This window comes from Thunnus albacares, chromosome 10 (assembly GCF_914725855.1).
Source record: "Thunnus albacares chromosome 10, fThuAlb1.1, whole genome shotgun sequence".
NCBI classification, from domain to species: Eukaryota; Metazoa; Chordata; class Actinopteri; order Scombriformes; family Scombridae; genus Thunnus; species Thunnus albacares.
The window spans coordinates 25,210,342-25,233,266 of NC_058115.1; the positions used below are offsets into that span (position 1 = coordinate 25,210,342).

Genomic DNA, 22,925 nt, shown 5'->3' on the forward strand with positions numbered 1-22,925 from the left:
TATCAATTTAGATGATAACCTTCAAAGAACGAATGATTATACAGTAGGAAATGCAATTTTGAGGCTTAAAATCTTGTGAATCCTACAGAAAAAGGGATTACATTGTGTATATCCCCCATTAGTAAATTGAATGATTTATGTTTAAATTATTTCTCTTTACACTGAAATATTTTCCCCCCTTTTTATTACTATTTTTTGAAGCTAGCTCCCAGTGTTCAGCTGCATTTTGTACACTGGTTTTAGATAAATAAGAAAATATTGTCAGTCTTTCCCGGTGGACAAATTTTTCCAGAAAATGTGGTTTTGTTACCTTCAGGACAGTTGGTTGTTCATCACTTTGGGTTGATCCAGTCCAGTGTTTGGAGTCATTAAATAAAAAAGAAAAACCTTACTTCTCTTGCTTCTTAAGTCCCTTCGACTCAACAAATGTGTGTCATCTTTTCAAATCTCATCTAGTACTGTGTTGTCATGTCTGCGGCCACCATCACTTACATTGAAAGCACATTTGATCTTTTAATAGCCGGTATGAACGGGAGGAATGATTACAGCGAAGAAAAAACCTCTTTCACTGTTCATATGGACACCTGACTGTTGTTTTAAGGCAAACTTGAAAAATTGTGAAGCTACCCTTTAAGATTTTGGGAATGAGCTGTATCAACATATTTTTGTGTGTGTATAAATAATTTTTTCCTATCAATATTATAATTTATTTGGTTTATCATTTTACATTTTAAATGTATTATACCCTGTTGGTGAGGGAGGGATGGGTTATGTTGGCATACTTCCTTCATATTTAACTCGGAAAATTCAATAAAGAAACTTATTTGAAAAAGATTAAAATAAACACAATGAGTATTTTTGCACCAGGACAGTCATACAAGAGCACTTAACTTGTTCTTTTTAAAAGACATGTTTTTATTATAACAGTCAGGAGCCCAAATGATTCCTCCTGTTCATACTGACCAGTAGAAGATCCCTTTACAACTCATTTAATATAAGGGATAAGTCTCCTTCTGTGCAAAAAATTATTTAAAAGTTTATCTGAAGCTAATATGAAGCTTCAGCTGTCCAAATTAGTCAAATCAAGTAGATATCTTTAAACGTCACAGTCTTTTTAGTGCCTCTTTTTGTTACTATACTTCCACCGCAGCTCAACAGGGAAACACAAAGAGGGAATTTGATGCTAAAAAGACTGTAAATGTGGCAGATATCTGCTTGATATGACTAACTCAGACTGATGAAGCCTCAAATAAGCTTCAGATCAACTTTTAAATGCATGTTTGCATAAAATGACTGTGTGGACACACTGTGGATTTTGGCCCCATGGAAGCGCATTTAAAGTGGATTTTTTAACAGCCAGTATGAACAGGGGAGGAATGATTACAGCGAGGAAAACCTCTTTCAGTGTTCATATGAGCACCTGACTGTTGTAAGACAGACATCATTATTATTATTATATCCTGTTGGTGAGGGAGGGATGGGTTGGTGTGGGTTCTCTTGTGTTGGCATACATCTTTCATATATAACTACAATTATATACAATATATAACTTATTAAATTTCTTTTCATTTATTTGTTCCCCTCATGTCAACGCACACCTCCAGAATTGAACAAAATACAATTCAAATTCCTTGCGTACACTTTCCATGACTGAAATATAACTAAGCAACAGGACTAGATGGTCTGTCTATTCCAGTTACATAAAAACTATTACTTACAAGTGACATGACAAGAAAACATCAAAAGCCACACACAATTATTTACTACCAATTAAGAAGATGCTGTTATTTGTCAACTTCATACAGTCAAATTATTCTTTATATATTTTCTTGAACTGAAAAGTATTTAAGCTATTGAAATAATTTGATTACTAATATTACTATTACTAATATTTTTGCACCAAGTCAATCATACCAGAGCACTAGACTGTCTTTTTTTTTGGAGGGGTGGACTACAGAGTGATTCATCTTCGCAATAGACGATCTGTGTGCGGCTGCACAGCGCTCATGCCTGCTGCGGTCTCTGACTCCGGGAGGATGGACGGTGTGTCGTTGGGGTAAGTTGGCATCATCGGTAGGGATTATTCTGTAAAGCTGTGATTCACGCTGCTTCTACATCTGTTGGTTAACATTTTACCGCACATGATCCACTGTCCATAAATCCCAAACACAGACACACACACACGCACACAGTCAATGAGCTCTTTCCTCAAGCTAGCCTTGAGCTTCGGTAAGTTAGCTAGCATCGCTGACTGTCCAGCTGATGCAGTTAAGTTGCTAACCAAGTTAACATGTAGACATTTAGTCGTCAAGTTGTTGCTTTCAGACAGCGAACTGAGTGTAGAGTGGTTTGTTTTGCTCCTAAAATTGTCTCTTAATACGAGTCGAGCAATGATTGTTATGGCAGTTAACGGTAGCTATCATAAGCTCGTGTTAGCAGTGCTAAAAGCTAACTAACTGCCCAACTTGACGCACTTCAAACTCAAAACAAACACCATTTTACACCAGACTCTTTGATTTTTATCTCCCCTCTTTTGGGACACAAAGCTCTACATGAACTGGCAGAGTTACGGGTGTATACTGATAAGATAGACTTGTGCTGTCGTGTCCTTCTGAATTAACACAACATTCCCATGGTTTGTAAGTGCTGCATCATTATTTGTTCACATTGTTTGTGATCTGTCTGTGGACAATAACAGACTGGTCATTATGAGAGTGCAGATAATATACAGTCAGACTGTTTAATACAAACAAGTGTGAGACATGAAATCAAGCAAATGTCTCATTAGTTCCTTTGTTCCGGTTGATTTTCTGTTGATTTTCTGTTTTCCAACAGCCACCTGCTCTCAGTGCGGGTCATCTTGGGTGATTAATTGACTAATCAATTAGTTGACCAAGAGAAAAATAATAAACAACTATTTTGATAGTGATTAATCGTTTTAAGTCATTACTCATGCTAAACTTTTCCCACTTTCAGCTGTCATCTGTGAGGATTTTTCTGCTTTTCTTTCTCTTGTATGATAGTAAACTGAATATCTGAATGCATCGGTCAAACAAAACAATCAATTTGTTTCCATCACATTTGTATCTAAGTAACTTGTGATGGACATTTTTCCTCTCTTCTCATTTTACAGACACTTTATAAACCAAAAATAATAATCAATAATAAAAATAATCATTAGTTGCAGTTTTACTGGGTTTACATTCTGCATAAAGTCTCCATCAGGTTTATTGGTCTATTTGGCTCTTTGAAAAGCCAACAGGTTTGCTTCTGTGTGGTCAGACTGTATTATTGAAATAAAACACTGGCTCTTTTCTTTGTGTACTCGTCCGAAGAAGGCATAAAGCCGGTGATATTCTCTATTTTTCTTATTATCGACAAATCCCATTAAAAGACCTAAACCAACAGTGAATGTGTCTTAGTAACTAAGTATTGACTGTGTAGCTCAAGACTGATATAGCTTATTCCTCCATGCTACAGACCTACATTGGTGTTCAAAAACTATGAAAAATACAACTGTGAGCTACACCATTATGCTGATCAGTATATTACTGCTGTAAATACTCACCAGGGGATCAAATATGTACTAAATAGTCCCCAAGAAATGCTCTTCTTACTCCTGTTTGAGTAATGTTTGCTTAACACTACAGTGGTCAGCTGAAATCATGCAGCCTTTTTTTTTTTTAAAATCGAAGCACATATTCGTGACTAGGTTTTAAAGATTCATGTTTTCTGCTTGGGGCTTGTGGTTAAGTCCAACAGAAAATATTGAGAGACGCATTGTTGGTTTTGGTCTTATCATAGGATTTGTTGACAATAAGAAAAATATAGATTATAGCCCGGTTTATCCTTTAAGACCCTATGACTTATGAAAATGATTGAAGGATATGGGTCAAGGAATAGTGAATACAGTTATCTGGAATACAACTGGCGTCCTCAGTCAAATAACAGGCATGCTTGAGAGGTCATTCGGTAGAGTTAGGACGTCATTAAAATAACATCCGTGAGTAAAGTGCGTTAGCTTTACAGATTCAATTTACAAACTAAATTGAGACACCTTTAATAGATGAAATGGGAATATCTGTTTCAGTCTATTCCAGTGAACTAAATACCTGCTAAATTAAGTTACTTAACATACTGAAAATCCAGTGTTGACATAAATTAGTGTTGCTCATCGATTCGAACATTTCCCAAAAAGGCCCAAGCAGAGAAATTAGATAGAGCTTAGTGGCAACAACTCTGATGGTTATGATTATAAACCCTAAATGGATCATGAAGAAAACTAAATTTAATTCAGCACTCCAAATGTGTGAAACATCACCAAAGTCTGATGTAGAGCTGCAACTATCGAAAGAAATGTAATTATTTTGATAATCGGTTAATTGTTTCAGCCGTTTTTTAAGCATAAATGTCAGACATTTGCTGGTTACAGCCTCACATGTGAGATTTTGCTGTTTTTCAGTGTCATACAGTATGTGATAGTAAATGAATTATCTGTTATTCTTGGGTTATGGACTAGTGGTTGGACTAAACAAGCAATTTGTAGACATCACCTTAAAATTGTTATGAACATGTTTCATTCCCTTCACACTGAGCCTGTTTATATTCCAAAGCTTTTTGAAAAAGTGTTTAATTCTTCAAAAAAAAAGAAAATGATTGTTTTAGTTGATGCTTGATGCATGAATGTCAGACATAAGCCTGCGTTTTAAACCTGTGTTTAAAGTCAAGCAGGGCTGATGTAATATTTTACACGAGAAAAGTCCATGTTGGATCAAAATGTCTTCAAAGATTCATGAAATCTTGACTGTAGAGTCCTGAGTGTACAGCTGCATCTGACTTTCATGACAACCAAAGCAGATTACCATGAAGAACCTGGGATTATTAAAGGAGGATGGGTCAGTGGCGTCACGCAAGCGAAAATAGTCGGCACTGGCAGGCAATGAAACATTTTAAGAAACACCCCCTTATACCTCGCAACTGGGGAATAACCATGAAAAACTTTATATTTGAAGAACTCAGTTTCATTAATTGTCACTACAGTTGATTTCGCAGGCTTCACTATGTCCGATATAGTGTCGCTGTCCCGTCCTCTCTTCATAATCCTGGAGATGAACCAGGCAGTAACCCCTCTAACTTTTGGGTCACCATCTATCCCCGATGATCCAGACACTGCCTCTCATGTCTTACCAGTCTGGTGGCCACACCGGCATCACCGCGTCCGAACTGCACCACCGACTCAGAGGAGGACACGGTGAATGGAGGGATGCACACCTTCAACCAGACGCACATGAGGAAGGCTTTCCAGCTGATGAACGAACTGAGGAGGTGTGTTGTTTATATGTTGCTGACAAGACCGGATCAAGTATAAGAGCAGAATCGCTCCAAAAAAAAGTATCACACAAATGTTTCTGTATCCTTACGGCTATTTTACTGTGACCCGCCATCGTTGATATGTGAGCGAGGAGGCTTCAGTCCAGTCTGTAAGTCAGAAATAGTGCATGAACACGAGTCATCCTCGGTTCACCTGGCTCGTCTGAACGTGTCAGTGCAGTGATGAATTACTTCCGTCTGAATCGAAACAGTTTACTTTTTGTTTTAATAAAGTCAACCTCAAAAAAAAAATCTTAAACACTGTCAAAAAAAGCTGCAGTTCCTCGCTTCAATTTGACAGGAAACCATTAATCTAACTAGAGCATCAGGTTTTGTGAGCACATTTTGTGCCAACTTTAGCTGTTACACAAGGAGAAATCCACCTCACAAGAGAAGGAGATTCTAGTTTCTGCTGCATAGACCAGAATGCAATGCAGCCGCAAGAAAGGTCGAGCTTTTCATGACGTCAAAAATTCCGGCTTCCTCGGTCTTACTATGTTATGACTACATTTATTGCTCTTTTACAGCTGAACGCAGTCACAGTTATTATCAGTGAGTGTTGCTCAAAGGCATTTTGGTGAATCACTAACTGATGTAGACCAGTCAGGTCGAGGGACGTTGGAACAATTCAGTGCTTTAAAACGTCACACAGCGATGATTGTTAACGGTGTAATAATGCGGTGAAGTGAAGGTTTTTTCTTTTTAATAATAATAATATTGAAACACAATTCTCAACTGGATCAAATCCATATCATCTTAAAGTACAACCCTGGTGATTAACACCTTAACTGGCACATTCGCTGGCAGCCGTCGCGTATGTATGTTTGACTTCACAGATTTTTTTTTCCTGGCTCCTGTATGATTTTTTTTTTTTTTTCACTGCATTTATTGCAAACACTTGAATAAATGCACATAAGGAAACACTAACTTTCTCTTTGTCACTCGTCAACCTTCAGTAAAAAGATGCTGTGTGACGTCCAGCTGGTGGCGGGAAGTGTGGAAGTGCCAGCTCACAGGGTGGTCTTGGCGTCCTGTAGCCCCTACTTCTGTGCCATGTTCACAGGTACGTTACCCGCTGTTGTTTGCTCGGCCTATATAACGTGTGTGTGTTTGCCACATGTGCACGCTTTGACGGTGTGTGTGTGTGTGTGTGTGTTTCTGTGTGTGTGTGCAGGTGACATGAGTGAGAGTAAGGCCCATCAGGTGGAGATCAGGGAGGTGGACGGGCAGACGCTGAGGAAACTGATCGACTACATCTACACGGCAGAGATAGAGGTCACGGAGGACAACGTTCAGGTGAGAGAGTGTGTGCTAGATAGTGTTTACATAGAGGAGAGCGAGGAGGAAGAGAGTGAGCGGGGGTGAAAAAGTGTTGCTTTTACCCAGTGGGCTTTTTTCTCTTTTTTTTTTCTCTCCTGTTTTGGCAGCTTTTACCTCGTGTTCAACTTGTTTTTCTTGTTTTCAACTCCTTCGTAACTAGTATCAGCAGCAAGTCACAGCATTAGCAGGATGTTAGTTCCCTCTAATCATCGTATATCCCACAGTTAGTTTTTGTATTTTAGTGTCCGTGCAGCCCTTCCAATGATTCCTCTCCTCTGTTGTCATTGTTGAGTTCAATCTCAAAGCAGAAAACACGAAGCTGCCGGGAATCAATGTTTCAAAAACATCAGTTCAGTTCATTTTTGTCACATTTTCTTGCGGGTTTTACAGTTTGTATAATTTAATCAAAGCAGCCCCGCTGTTCCCAGCAGAAAGATCAAGGCTCACAAGCATTAGTCACACAGTTACCGAACTTCCTTGTTGTTGTGAAGGAAACTTTTCCTGTAGCTGCCGTCTTGACCTTTCTCTCTGTGCAGTCAGAGCTTTGTTTTCGCTCACCAGTCTGAGCACAAATCAGGTTTACAACATAACAAGCTGCTATTCAAACAGTAAAAACCAAACCGTCCAGGATTCATTAGAGAGACAACAATCTTTATTATCAAGAATTACAGAAAGGTTTCCATAAGTTCTGTCTGGTTCTAGCAAGTTTGTGAAAGTGTTACTTTTTCAGGATTTTTCTTGTTTCAGGGCAATAAAAATCAGTTTATCAAACAAAATGTGAAAGTTGGCTGGTAAAAGTGTTGTTTTTATTCAGTGTTTTATAGTTTTAAATGTCAGTTTTATTGTTTGTCATAAGTTCTGAAGGTCTGATCACTTTTGGTCTTTTCACTTAATTTTCAGAACGCTCACAACAAACCTGCCTGAGGAGCAGATATTTGCTACAAGCGATGTGAGAACTGCTAATGGTTTTGAGCCGCGTTTTGCTGTGAAAGCACAGGATTGAGGCCTTGTTTGTTTCAGCGGCATTAATGTTTGGTAGCTGCATGGCTCGGGCACGGGGTTGAATAAATGCAGCGGGATCAAGCTGCAGGCAGGATACTTCCTCTGATTATTAGTACAGGAAGTGTGCATGGAGAGAGGCAGGAAATCCTCCCACTGTTAGCAGCGTGCCTGCCTGATTGGCTCCTTCATGAATGTGTGACGTGTTTGTGTTTTGACTACTGGCTCAGATTTAATAAAAGACTGTGTTTACTCCCAATTTCTTTAAATGCGTTTTCACTGTACAACATGCAGTGTGATTTGTTTCTGCTGCCCTCTGTGTTTACGTGTGTGTTAGTGTGTCACAGCTGTTGTAAGCAGAGTGCCAGTGGGCCAAATGCTCCCTTTCAGAAGGCATAAGACTCCGGGGCAGCTGTGCACAGAGGAGACAGTAACAATACACACTCAGAGGATGAGTGAGTCTGTAGACAGACAAAGAGGTGTAGAGGCAGACAGAGACTGTCTCACTGACCCAGTTAGGCTAATGTGTAGGGATACATCAATGGGGAACATTGTCTGTTAGCATCACGCTTTCAGCACTACACAGACTAACTGCCTGCTTAGCTAACTGACTTCAGCCCTGCATGAAAAAAAAAAAAAATCCTCCCTCTCTGTCATTTGAATGAGATCAGTCCGGCATGCAGCGGGGGTGCCAACGCAGAGGGCTTTGACAAAAAAAAAAAAAAAAAAGAAAGGTCGTCCAGCAAAAAAACATTGAAGATTCAGGATGCCTGCAGGCCAGAGCAGAAGAGACAGAGTCAAATATCACACAGTGCTTTTGAGAATATATCTCGATTGCTACAGGTTGATATAATATGACAATAGTTTAGGGATGACTGTTGCAGCCTTGAGGAAGACACACATTTAATGTATCCTTTGGTGAAAATCTCACACCGTATGAAATTTTTTTTTTTTTTTCCCTCAGCTCTAGCTAGCAGATGAAATCATGTTCAATCTGTTGTCAAGGGACAATGCACTGCTGCAATCAAATATTAGTGTATTCACAGTTACTCCGGGTCTGTTCATTTAATGGTGTCAATGGTGTCAAGGGTAGTAAAACTGGTGAGCTGTGGCCTGAAGAAGACACTCAAAAACACAATCAGTTACCTGCCAAATCCAGGGCTTGGTTCGGTTAACAAACACAACATTTAGCTTGTGCAGAGATGACGAAATGGATTTATTTTTAAGTATCCTGCCGGCCTTCTTGAGGAAATTAACTCTGTAAGAAGGTGATAGGCACAGAAGTTCATGGCTGGCTTGTTAGTTGGTAGGTAACTGCTTTATTGGTTAGTTATGTGGTAATTAATTAACCAACTAAATAACTTTCCAGCAAGATTGCTGAGGTCACTGGTTGTGCACTTGAAGAAAGGTTGTCCGGGTAAACAGCTAACTGACTGTGACTGTGTGGTTGCGAAGTGCAGAATTAATATTCAACCATCAAATGCTCCTAAATCTTTGGCTGTAGGTGGTAATTAACTCCGTTTTTATTTTTCAAAACATTTTTGGCGTGTGTGTGTATGTGTGTGTGTATGTGTGCGTGTGCGTGTGTCGTCTTTGCAGGTTCTGCTGCCAGCAGCGAGTCTCCTCCAGCTGATGGATGTTCGTCAGGTTTGTTGTGAGTTCCTGCAATCTCAGCTTCACCCCACCAACTGTCTGGGCATCAGAGCTTTCGCTGACCTGCATACATGCACGCAGCTTCTCAACCAGGCCCACGCATACGCTGGTAAGTTTCCCACTGTTCACACGCCACAGATCCTTAGTCATCCTCACCACTGTGTGTGTGTGCGTGTGTGCGTGTGTGCGTGTGTGTGTGGTAGGTGGTGATACTTTTACAGTTAGTTTTTCCCTCTCTGAAAAATGCTGAAGCCTCCAGGAAACTGCTTAATGTCCAAGCCAGAAAATGTCCTGAAAAGAGGAAAGTGAAGAAAACACCCTACATAAAATTAATAACTTCCTTGTTCTGTTTTTGATAGTGAAAATTACACCAGGAACATCTTTTCATTAAAAACATGTTAACCTTTGAGCATTAATAGATGTTGGGTGTGGAATTTGTGTGTCATATAGTAGTCATGGAGCTTATAATCTAGATATAGCGTGTTTAGTTTTGTGTTGTGTGTGTAACCCTTGCGTGTTTGTGTCTCTCAGAGCAGCATTTCACTGAGGTGGTGCAGGGAGAGGAGTTTCTGGGACTTTCCCTGCAGCAGGTGTGCAGCCTCATCTCCAGTGACAAACTCACCGTTTCCACTGAAGAGAAGGTCAGACGGCACAACGTACACATACACAACCCTTTTAAAAGAAGCGGTTTTAAATGAAATGATACGTGAGCGTTAAGTTAACAATGTACATATTCTGGAGAAACACACAATATGTTGTGGAGGAGCAGAAGCTACACTAGAGAAATGAGGTCTGATACGCTGACCTCAGCAGCGGACGTATGTTTGTCTGCTGTTAGAGAGTCAACATGAAGAGTCTGAGGGAGCATCTGTGTGTCATCCTGCTGTCAAGGTGACTGCTGCTTCAGCTGGACAGACACAGAGGGAGCCTGACACTGTTAGACTTTCATTCAGTGTCTAAACTGGCTGCATCTGGGATGGGTTACACTGACCGGTCTTTACTAAGCGTGGTCCTAACTGCTACGTCGGTCTTTGTTGAGACCAGTCTTAACCCAATTACGTCGGTTGCACCAACCAAACTTAAGCCTAGTCTTAACTACGCCAGGTCTTAGCGCATTCAGAAAATGAATAGAGCTGGATAGGCAACACAAGAAAGCACTGACTGCCAAGCAGTCTCAACAAAATACAAATAAGAAGAAGCAGTCGACTTGGAGAGAAATAACGGAGGCCATAAATAATTGTTCAGACTCGGTCAGCCTTCGTTCAGGAAATTATGTACAGGAAAAAATGGAAGGATCTCCTTAGCAAGGTTTTGATTTTGCGAGAAGAAGCCTTAAACCGAGGTCAGACTTAGAACGCCAAGTTACAACCGACTTAGCTCAAGACCAGGAATGAGCCCTGTCGGTGCAACCGGAAATGAGATGAAATGGTGACACTATGACACCCACATCTTTTTGTATTTACTGTATTTTCACAGGAGTAGAATCAATACTAACTAGTTTAAAATTGTGCAGTTTCCCTCTTCTGTGTTATACAGTTAAAGATACTTCTTTCATTTACTGCTGCGTCTTGACGATACAACAGCCTTTCACTATATTCACGTCGTATTACACCAATGGGACTAAGAGCATCGGCGTGGGAAACATCAATCAGTAATAATAGAATAATAGAATCAGAGATATCGGGACATTCTGACAGCTCCTTTATTTCATTTAGTGAAAGGATGTGCAGACGTGTCAACAAATCAGTGGCCACCATCACTGGCAGTTACATCTAGATAAAATCCAGTATCAACACTAACACAATAAATGCAGATAATTTAATGAGGAATTATACATTTTTTGTTTGTATGTGGTTTTAGAACAAGCAACAACAACATGAATATAATGCAACAAACATAGCTAATGTAGGGTTAATTTCTGTGTATCTGGTGGGGTAATCATCTATGAATTATGTGTGAACTCACTCAAGTCAGAATAACAGGAGGTTTTCCTGTTTTTTCACATCTTCACAACCTCAAAATGTGCCACAGAATTAAGTCAACCCATTAAAAAAACTAAAGTAGAAGCCTCAACAAAAATTGAACATAAGTAAGACGTTATTTATTAGAGAAGACTTGTGTTGCGTCGCGTTACATTATACATGTGTGTCTACTTTTTGTGGCTTGAAGGTTTTTGGTCTAGAGGCCTCACTAGAGTCTGGGCTGTTGAGTGATCGTCTTCTCTCTCACATGGTTGTTGTGCTTTCGTGCATAACAAAGGGCCCCTTAATTCCTCATTTACTCCAGTGGAGCTGCTCCACAGGCCGACAAGAGATGATCAAGTGTGAACGTGTGTAAATCAATGAATTTGAAGCAGGGGATTATTCACAGGGCGTGGTGTCTTCACCAAAGCCTGTTCTGGACCGAAAAGGCTGTTAAACGAATGTCTGCCGCCTCTGTTATGCTGACGTCCAGCTGGGAGCGCACTACCAGCAATCTATCAGGTGTTTCACTATGAAAGAAAAGTGTCCGTAGCTCAAACACTGCACTTCTCACAATCAGTGAGTTGAATTGTTTTAGTCTTGAGGTGTGTCATCATGACCATGTCCACACTAAGGACCTGCTTCCTGTATGCTTCAAACAATGACCGGTGACCGAAACCCTGTCTCGCCACACCTTTCCAGCCTCAGAATCGTCTCACTTTTGAAAACCGTCAATCACGACCACTTCATGCAGCGACGAACCAGGTGCGCGGGGGAGGGGCAAAAGTCCAGCCAAAGCGTGAAACACATTTATCTCCGTTTTGGCCTTCCACCCATAATAAGCCATCATTTTTCACACCAAAAAACTCCCATAAAAAAGAGAGCACTGACACTGACAAGTCGATGTATTTTTAAGTGAAAGTAGGTCAAAGTAAAGGACTTGGGATAAGAGATCTGAATCCGTTTTAATCATTCAGACTGTGTGTCTTTGTCTCTTCATCTGACTATTTCTGTCTTACCGTGTTACGTTTTCTCTCTCGCTGCTGTCTGACGTTCCTCTCTATCTCCTTCCCAGGTGTTTGAGGCCATGATAGCTTGGATCAAGTACGATAAGCCGGCTCGTCTGGAGTACATGCCCAAACTGATGGAGCATGTCAGACTTCCACTGCTATCCAGAGACTACTTGGTGCAGGTAAAAGAAATGTCTGTTCTGCTCCGCTTTCCCTGCATTCTTTTGCTTTTTCTTTTTTTTTTTTAACTTGAACTGCCTCTTTTGCTTTAGTCTTGGAAACAGGTCGCCATCTGGATGATGTGCAGTCTGGATTAGTGATTCTCAGTCTTCTCAGATATTAATATTACACTGGAAAGAAAGAGTTGTGTACATTTATTGTGTTTGGTAAATAAAGGTGAGACATGTGGTGACTGTTTCAGATTGTGGAGGAAGAGGCTTTGATAAAGAACAACAACACCTGTAAAGATTTTCTCATAGAAGCAATGAAGTATCACCTGCTGCCGGCCGACCAGCGGCACCTCATCAAGACAGACAGGACCCGACCACGAACGCCTATCAGCATCCCCAAGGTACACACACATACACACACACACACACACACACACACACACACACACACACACACACATACACACATGCATGTCTCAATAAGACAAACAGAACATGTAAAAACTGCATACATACAAGATACTTACTGTAATTCAACTGGATAACTGTGTGTGTGTGTGTGTGTGTGTGTGTGTGTGCGTGCATATACAGGTGATGATTGTAGTGGGGGGTCAGGCTCCTAAGGCCATCCGCAGCGTGGAGTGTTACGACTTCCAGGAAGATCGATGGTACCAAGTAGCCGACCTGCCTTCAAGACGCTGCCGGGCGGGTAAGTTTGTGTCATTTTTTTGTAGGCTTTTATGCAGGTATCCCATCGTTTTTCAGTGTAGTGACACGATAGCAAAGTACCCCAAAATACAATACACAACAAAATACGACCTCAAACTACCAAAACGTCAGCTGACATTATAAACATTATGAGATTCAAAAAGAACTATAGTATTACTACATCATCAGTGAAATGAAATAGTCCCTCTTGCACCTGTATTACCACACAGTAAACTAACATAAGTTTGACAAAAAGTAAAGCTGATAAAATGTCCTCTGTGATGGTGTAAGCTTCAGGTCTCTGTTATGCTGTAGTGAAATTAATTGAAACAATCAACTGTCTGAAAAGTAGAAAATAAGTCTAAATATTTGATGTTAACTTAACAAATTGTCTGCAGGAATGTAAAATGTGCACAGTTATCTGTTAACGGACTAACACATGCAAAACATTTAAAAAAAAAAAAAAAAAAAAAAAGTATTTTAATCATCCAAAAGTCACGGCCTACCTAAATTCATTTTCACATTAAATACATCATCTCACAACTCATGTACAAGTGTCATTCTGTCTGTCCAGGTGTTGTTTCCATGGCGGGCCGTGTGTACGCAGTCGGGGGGTTCAACAGCTCGTTGCGGGAGAGAACGGTGGACATGTACGACGGAGTGAGAGATCAGTGGAGCGCGGTGGCGAGCATGCAGGAGAGACGCAGTACACTGGGAGCTGCTGTGTTGGGGGATTTACTGTATGCCGTCGGGGGCTTTAACGGAAGTATAGGTAAACACACAACCCTACACTCTGTACACGCACACCATCTCCACTGTAGTGCAGTTAGTGCAATAAACATGGTTCCTACACAATAAATAGAACCAGAAACAGAACATGTCCTGTATTTATAACTTGTCCAATCACAGCTCATGGTTAAAAACACATGTTGTGTAAGTTTGGATATTGTGTGACTGGGAAACGAGAAACGTATACACACTGTTGCGGCCTTGATGTTTATCAGGTAAAGGCCTCAGTGGTGAATAGAAATCCAGAGTCCTGACGTCATGTCCAGGCTGATCCACTAGCTTCTGTAACTCAATGCAACCTCTCATTTAGCATTTCTTTCATCTGTCTCTCTGAAAAAATGATGTTCCTGGGGTTTATTTTACATATTTCAAGACAAATCCAATACAGAAATTGCTTTTAGAAGTAGAACAAAATTGACTTTGTAAGCTTCCGAAAAAAACCAAAAGCCCCCATGAAAATGTACCAGCGCAGGTGCTTCATCATAATTTGGTTTCCGTCACACTCTTCTCAAGTAAGTAAGTCTGTGATCTCTGCTGTCTAATAACTTCTACGCCATTCACACGGACATGTCTGAACTAACCGCGGCCCCTCGACTCACCCTTAGACTCACCTGTCTGGCTAGCTATGACATTTAACTTGTGATGATCTAGGACTTATGGGAAATGGTGTATGGAGTGAACAACACATTGTACAAGACTTGCTCACAAGTGCTGATTTAGGTACCCCGTCTTAGCATCACTGTCTGACTGTTTTCTCTGTTCTTGTTTACCGCCTGAGGCTGAGCAGATCTAACCGCCTGCAGTAGCACAACTACAGTGTTAACAGTAAACATAAGAGACACGGGAGCCATTTTCTTCTCTTCGTTTAACACGTTTACCAGCTGGATGCAAAATGTTTACACCCACAGACTCGATGCACAAACACACTCTCATGTACTTATTAATGTCTGTTAATGCTGTTCACCTTTTTTCTGTTTTAGGTCTCTGTCTCTTATTTATTTTTTCCGTCTCATTTTCTCTCATGTATCTCTTCTTCAGGTTTGTCGACAGTAGAGGCCTACAACTATAAAACCAACGAGTGGATCTATGTAGCTCACATGAACACCCGACGCAGCAGTGTGGGTGTAGGGGTGGTCGATGGTAAGACCCAAGTGTGTGTGTGTGTGTGACCTGATTTATATCGTATGTACTTCAGCGTCATTATTAAAAGGGCCACGATGCATGACGTGTGTGTTTGTGTGTGTGTTACAGGTAAGCTGTATGCAGTAGGAGGCTACGATGGAGCGTCCCGTCAGTGCCTCAGTACAGTGGAAGAGTACGACCCTGTCACTGATCAGTGGTGCTATGTAGCTGACATGAGCACACGGCGCAGTGGAGCAGGTACACACACACACACACACACACACACACACACACACACTTTACCCTACTTCACATACAGTACATGATACACACAGGAAGCAGCAAAGCAGTACAGCTTAAACCCCAATTAGTGGCTGTAAAAAAAAGAAGCACATTGGATTTTTTAAAAAGATTTTTAATATTGTTTTTCTGTCATTTGTCTTTACAATGTATGTCAGTCTGGTAATGATCATATATATAGTACAAGATAACCTGAGTTGATAAGAAGAAACCTTAAACAGAACATGATAATGTGTTTTACTACAATGATACATTATGTTTGTTTTTTTGCAACAGTTTGCAAATGGAGCAGCAGTGACACCTGGTGGACGTAGTCTGCATAGTTCAAACTAGAATCCTAGAATGAAAAGAGGCTACTACAGTTCTGTACACTGCTGTCACAATACCCAGTGTTTTCATTTTATTTCAGAGCTGTAGTGACTTTTTTTGGAAATCCTTGTGATCCCAGGAGTAAAATAAAAAAAAAGTGCAAAATCCTCACATGCAAAATCACATTGCTGGCATCATGATAACACAGTCACTGGTGCCTCTTTTTTTTGTGTTTCTTCTTTTTTGTCCAGGTGTGGGTGTGTTGGGTGGTCAGCTGTATGCAGCAGGAGGACACGACGGGCCTCTGGTGAGGAAGAGTGTTGAGGTTTACGACCCGCAAACCAACACCTGGAGGCTGGTCTGTGACATGAACATGTGCCGAAGAAACGCAGGTCAGATATCACCCACAGGCGTCACAGCGTCCGTCAAGCAGATCTCACAAATAGCTTTTTTAAAACGGTTTAATTGCTGTTAATGTAAATGCTAGAAAATGAAAGACATAAGAGATCAGTCATCACCATTCATCCCTGTTGCATTACTTCATCATTGATATTCTATATTCATTTAATCACCACTAAACATCTAGTCAGCAACCATCCTTTAGCTAAAATACGTCGGCTCCAATCCTACAAGCTGAAAAAGAAACAAATCATCACAAACTTTCTCCTGAATTTAAAATACAGGACAGCCAGAAACTATATAATGTTGAAAAGAAAAGTATCAGGATCTATTGGTGTTGTTTTATGAGTATAATTCTTCCCTTCAAGGTGTCTGCGCCATTAATGGTCTGCTGTATGTGATTGGAGGAGACGATGGGTCGTGTAACCTCTCCTCTGTAGAGTTTTACAACCCGGCCACAGACAAGTGGAGCCTCATTCCCACCAACATGAGCAACGGACGTAGCTATGCTGGTAAGTGTCTGATTATGCCATCAAGCCGAGGAAATATTCCTACATCACAATGAGACATAAATATGAAAGGGTCCTCGCATTTTATGTAGCTGTTTCTCTCTCTGTCGCTCATGTTCCCACTTCTCCAGGAGTAGCAGTGATTGACAAGCCATTATGACCAGTGGCCTCCCACAGCATCAGCTCTGCCTCGGCAGCCAGTTTCACGGAGATGCACACTGACGTCTGAAGCTCGACAGGCAAACGGAGATGTAACGCCTGAGGAAAAGACTGTTCAAATGAACGGGATGCCCTCAATCCTCAGCTGACACAATCAAGGATGGATCTATTTGGCGCTAACCCACAACCTGATTTAGTTGTTATCTCCAAGCCATTTCCATTAGAGCCCTGTGAGATCTTGACTTTTAAGGACACTGTTGCACTAGATAAGAAGCAATAGCCACGAAGAGAGCAGACTTAAAAGAACCTTGTCTTAATGAAACATTTTCAAATGCCAAGCACATAATAAGCGCTGTATCAGCTGACATAAGATCTGCTCGGACACTGATGTTGGAAAGACTTGTCAGCTGGAAGGAACTGACATAGAGGGGCCAAACGAAGCGTAACGCTTCACCTGCAGTCTCTGATGGACCCGGAAGACCTGAACTGAACACTGAAACACCAGCTGACAGAAACATTCACCCGATCAACTGAGTGAAGCAGCCTGCCTCCTAGTTTCAGGCAGACTGTCTGCTTACAGCGTTCATGGTGTTGCTGCAATAATCAGGACATTGCAACACTGACCTGTGATTGGCTGCGGCATCCTGAATCCTGTAAATCTGGGAGCACTGTTGGAGCCAATTCTTTTTTTTTTTTTTTTTTTTTAAATAATCAGACCTGCCACATTTTCTAGAATATAATGGTCTTGTGGCAACTAGTTGCTCAGCTTAATTTTGAGAAATGAACCAAGTTGTTTGAATCCTGTGCCGACCATCAGCAGTTTGAGCTGTTTGAACTAATGAAAACCAGTTTTCCAGAGAGCTGCGGTGTAACAGAGCTGCTGTATGGTTTGCAAAAACACCACAGTTGCCAGAGAGTATTTGTTCTCATCCTGGAGGCCTGGACCTAGAGAACTGCAAGATAATTCAAAGAATGTAGAAAACATCTTATATGCAAATTAAGTATCATATTTAATATTTTTTGAGATTGTTTTCAAAGAGGTTGAGAACCACTGCTGTGACATTAGACCCAGGCCAGTTGATGTGATTCAACATGGTAGGATTTGATTCTGTTATAGACAGACTACTGATGCACTGAACACATGCACTGACTGATGCAGGCTGGCCGTCCGCATCAGTGATGATCTGACTCACTGATTGGCCGGTCGGACGTCTGCATGTCTTTCTGACTGACAAACTGGATCACTGACCTGCTGTCAGACAGACGGCTGCTCGGCCGTCTGTCTCCGTTACTAATCGTACTCATGGGAGCGTTTTAAAGTCGCCACAACGGCCAATAATTTGATCAGAAATTGTTAAAAAGAAAGAAAAAAAGTGCCAGTTGTGATGATCAGAATCAGAATAATGCTGGAGCAACCAGGTGTTTTTATCTCTTAGTGACGAATGAGGAGTTATTTCTGTTCGTTGTCGATGAAAGTGTGTCAAAATACACTGTAGAAATTCAACTGTAAAATTATAATGCGGAAGATGCAGGTTCACAATTTTTTTTTTTTATTTATTGTTTTGGGTCAATCGATCACATAGAATTTATTCATATCAAAGCGAAGTTCTCGTTAAATTTTCTCACTTGTGCTCTCCTCACATCTGTTCAGCTGATGGAGGATTTAAACTGAGTTGACTGACTGGTGCCATAGTTGATAAAAGGCTCAGCCAACCTTCTGCCTACCAAAAAGTCACAGATGGGATCCACTCTTATTTCATAGCCTTCTGATAAATAAGGATATAAAAATATTTTAAAGACCATACTGGTGTTTTTTTTCATGTTAATGTTATTTATAAGTCACATGTACTAAATAAGTCTATGTTACAAATCACACCATAAGTTGTGAGACTCATGATTGTGTTTTGCGTATCTTCCGTAATCCAAAAGGCAAACATGGACGTCACTAAAAGGTTAATGTGATACTGAATTCAGACACTAAAAAATTAATCATCATTTTGAGACAACACTGAGAGATGAAGGGTCTCATGACTCAGGATTTTCAGATGAGGTGAGATTTTATCAGTATTAGTAGTGAACATGCTACGAAGGCTACTTTTTTGCTTAAGCTAGATGTAGCGCACTTTAGGGATGCAACTAACGACTGTCTTCATTATCGATTAATCTGCTGATTTTCTCGTTGAATCCTTTTTGTCTGTAACATGTCAGTAAATATTGAAAAATGTTATAATTTGACTTCTTGAAGATGACGTCTTCAGATGTCTCGTTTTGTCCAACTAACTGTCCAAAACCCAAAGATATTTAGTTTATTATCATTTATGACAAAGAAAAGCATCAAATTCGCACATCTAAGAAGCTGCAACCAACAAATGTTTGGAAATTTTAATTAAAAATGACTGAAAATTATTATTAAACTATAAAAATAGTTTCTTTCTTACAGTTGATTAATGAACTAATTGTTGCAGCTGTAGTGCACTTGGCAGTAGGACTGCAACTTACAATTATTCTCACTATTTATTAATCTGTCAATGTTTTTTTTTTTTTTCAATTAACTGATTAATGGTTTGGTCTATAAAACATCAGAAAATCCCCCGAAATATCTGTTCACTGTCCCATAACACACAGAAAAGCAGCTCAAATATTTGCCATTGTTTTGTTTTTCCTGTTGATCGATTATTCAAATTATTGTTTAAGCTTCACTTGGCAGCAGGTTTCAAGCTCTTGGATGTGGAAGCCTTCCAGCAGCTGGATGACTAAACAATCTCTGATTTTCTTCACTGCATTGCTGCTCCTTAAAATAAAAACGCCTCTCAGTTTACTGCCATGAATCATCTCTCTGAAGCAAATTCCAAGTCTCCAAATCTTATTGTTCTGGAAAAATGAAAACCAATGGCTGCCTGAACGATTGGAAAACCTCATCTTTTTAGGCTTAAACCTCCAAAAAAAAAACACCAGTATGGTCGAGGTTCAAAGTTCACTCTTGACTTTGGAAACAACAGTTGATAAAACAGTCTCACCTCAAGGTCCATTTAGTGGGTTTTATGGAGATTTTTGAACGTATCGCATGGTGAGATTGAATTTTCTCATTTACCAACTGCAGCTGTGTAGATGTTGAACCTCAACTGGTCAGGGGCCACTTGATACAGTTGAAAGCTCTGGAACAGCTGCTAAATGGACTTTAAAGTGAGATTGTTTTATCAACCAGTTTGGTTCTTTAAGTCTTTAAGATGAATAATGTTCTCATATATTTTTTTAATCATCATAAACTATGTAAGTTGTAAACTAAACATTTGATGTTGTGAGTTCATTAATTGATGGCTGTTCCCATGGAGATAAACTGGTTTGTGAAGGTTGGACTTGTGTACATTCGTAGTTGAAGCTTGTGCATTGTACATAATTTACAAGGGAGCTGTAAACCATCAGAACTGAAATATTTTGAATCAATAACACACATTCAAAGCGGGTTTACTTTGCAAAAATGCCCCTAAACTGACTTGTGCTTCTCTGTCTGAAATTGTAAAATTATGCATTTAGCACTTTAGGATGTTTTGTATGAAAAACTTATTGTGTTGAAAGGACAAAGTGACATAAACAGAGGGGTTTTCCCTTTAGGGCACAACAGAGTCTTTGTTTCTGACTCCAAGCTTAACAATAAATCCTCTTTTGGGTTGCCATGTTTAATTCATCCTCTTCTCTGTGTACCAGATGCACAGCAGGGAAACACTGATTGTGTTCCTGAACATTGTCTGCTGTTAGCGTGGAGTGAGCGGGTGTAAACAGCTGGTTCACATCTGTATTTTCACCTTTTGACGTCTCGCACTGCAGATTGTAGCACAAGTGAGAAGATGGCAACAGAAGAGTTTCATTTCATTAAAATATAAACCTGATTTGTCAAAGAAGTTGACAGCACAAAATAAAGTTTGCAACCTCTACCTGATACACTTTTAAAAATGCATTATTTGAATGAATGAAATGCACGTTATGTAACATCATCAGGTCAATATACAGTATTTTAGCTGGTTGGAAGAAGTATTATTGACATTTTAAAGTGTTTTCATACCAGCTGCAGTGATATTTTTTCATGCTTACAAGAAATGGCAAAAATCTTTACTCTTTCATTAAGATATTAAGATATTTAAACACATATTTGGCATACAGGAGCAAGGAAAGTAAAAGGTACAGGAGGCTCAAAATCGTGAATTTAAACTGTGTTGTGTTGAATCAGCTCCTGAAAATGTCATCAATAACTTAATGCTGTTTTTAGGTTAATTTAGTCATCTCTTTCTGGTTTGAAAATGACCTTTACACTTGAAAATTGTTCAGTCTTTTAGATAAAAAAAAGAAAGGGGGTAAAAAAGGCCCAAATATAAAGCTCTTTTCTGCGCCTGGTCGTTGATGTGTCACCTGCAGGTCTAATTAGCCTAATTAGCAACTGGCAGATCTCTGCAGAGTTGACAGGAGAAACGTCCATTTGGTTTGATTGTTCACCATTAAAACCCCAATAAGCTCAATCCAAGCGACGGGAAAATATATATTGATTTTATATTCAGCGGACACTTCACACAGGACTCTGTACAAAACAAACAAAGCCTATTAAAGAGATGTAACGTTAGTTAGCTTAAGTTAGCTGCAGCGGACATGGCGGACTCATTGGAAATTCAGGTGAGTAAGTTATCGGTGATACTATTGTGATAAAGTCAAACAGCCTGTGTATTTATCCTGTCAGAAAGCTGTTTATATGCAGTTTTGTTGATCAATTTTGGTGAAAGTGACACATAGGCCGGTGTCGTGTCTAAGTCTGTTCTCCCGTCGATATGTTTCCCCCGAACGTTGACCTGCACTCAAACTTCCCCCTTACCAGTCGTCTTCTGAGGTGCTTAACTTGACCCCACGTTCACCTAAACTCCAACCGGTTATCTCTGCTAGCCTAACCATAATCATAACCATAACCATAAGATAAGTCATAACTCCAACTGCGGAGGTGATGCTACGGGAAACGCAATTCTAACAGGAGGGGAACATTATTCGAGGGGGTACAAACTTCGACACAACACCTATTTGGTTTCAACGTCTTTAATCATTCCAGCATCAACAATGTCGGGACAATGGCGGTTCATTTAAATATCATTCAGCCGTTATTGATTAAATCTGTGATGTTCCTGCTAAAACAAGTCCAAATGTGTATTGATAGACTCGGTCAGCACAAAACTTTCCCAAAAGATGCTCTGAAGACAGTTTCGGTTCAGGTTGTTGATCCGCTGCCAACGGTTGCAAACGGTCACCCTTTACGCCACAGTTCACGTGTCACCATAGCAACCTCGGCCGCATAGCAACGTCGACATTTTCAAAGTAACGTTACAGCGGTTATTTGGTGTTCTGTGCTATTTTAGATACTTTTTTTTTAATCTCATGTATCTAAACCCTAGTTTCCTCGAGTGGTCTGAGATAATATACTGCTGATGACGGCGTTAAATATTAGTCGACGAGTTCTATTTAGTTATTTTTTTAGCGGTGGTGGAAATTAACTAAGTACATTTACTCAAATACTGTACAGTTTTGAGTATTTCCATTTGATGCTACTTTATACTTCCACTCACCTACATTTCAGAGGGAAATATTGTACTTTCTACTCTACACTACATTTATCTGAGAGTTTTAGTTGCTTTTCAGATGAAGATTTGACACAATGATAACATAACAAGCTTTTAAAATACAACACATGGTTAAAGATGAAACCAGTGGTTTCCAACTTTTTTTTGGCTTTTGACGTCTTACAAAAAGCAGTTCGTAGTCGGGGTCACATTTCAGATGTCTATGAGCTCCACCAAATTTTCCCTCTGAACCTCTCACATGGTTTCATTTCAATAAATGATCCAATATTTCACCAAAAATCAAAGATTAGAGAAAAAGTGAAAACAGATTTGTGTATCAGAGCTTTGTTTTTTCTTCTTTCCTCTCCCATTAATCATTTCACGACCCCTCAGATTTATCTGGTGACCCTTTGGAGGGGCCCGACCCCTAGGCTGGGAACCACTGGACTAAACTATCTAACTGTATATAAAGTAGTGGTGGAAACTAGCTTCACCTCCAGCAGCTACAACAATAACATGCTGCTTAAACACTGCTGCTTCAGTATTAATAATCTAA

General features: G+C 40.0%; 1 protein-coding gene across 2 annotated transcripts; it reads left to right on the forward strand.

Annotated features, from left to right (window-relative positions):
- The first annotated feature begins 1,678 nt into the window (after positions 1 to 1,678).
- On the forward strand, positions 1,679 to 17,471 carry klhl3 (kelch-like family member 3). Of its 2 annotated transcripts, none has more exons than XM_044363621.1 (15): positions 1,679 to 2,056; positions 5,167 to 5,325; positions 6,327 to 6,433; positions 6,545 to 6,666; positions 9,289 to 9,451; positions 9,874 to 9,983; positions 12,379 to 12,495; positions 12,735 to 12,884; positions 13,075 to 13,192; positions 13,766 to 13,963; positions 15,019 to 15,120; positions 15,232 to 15,360; positions 15,963 to 16,103; positions 16,479 to 16,622; positions 16,751 to 17,471. In XM_044363621.1, exons 1-15 carry the CDS (start codon positions 2,007 to 2,009, stop codon positions 16,777 to 16,779), a joined length of 1,839 nt encoding a protein of 612 aa, XP_044219556.1. In that variant the 5' UTR covers positions 1,679 to 2,006; the 3' UTR covers positions 16,780 to 17,471. The 2 variants fall into 2 exon arrangements, with proteins under 2 accessions (XP_044219556.1, XP_044219557.1); XM_044363622.1 differs by having other exon boundaries at positions 5,191 to 5,325.
- Positions 17,472 to 22,925: the final 5,454 nt, after the last annotated feature.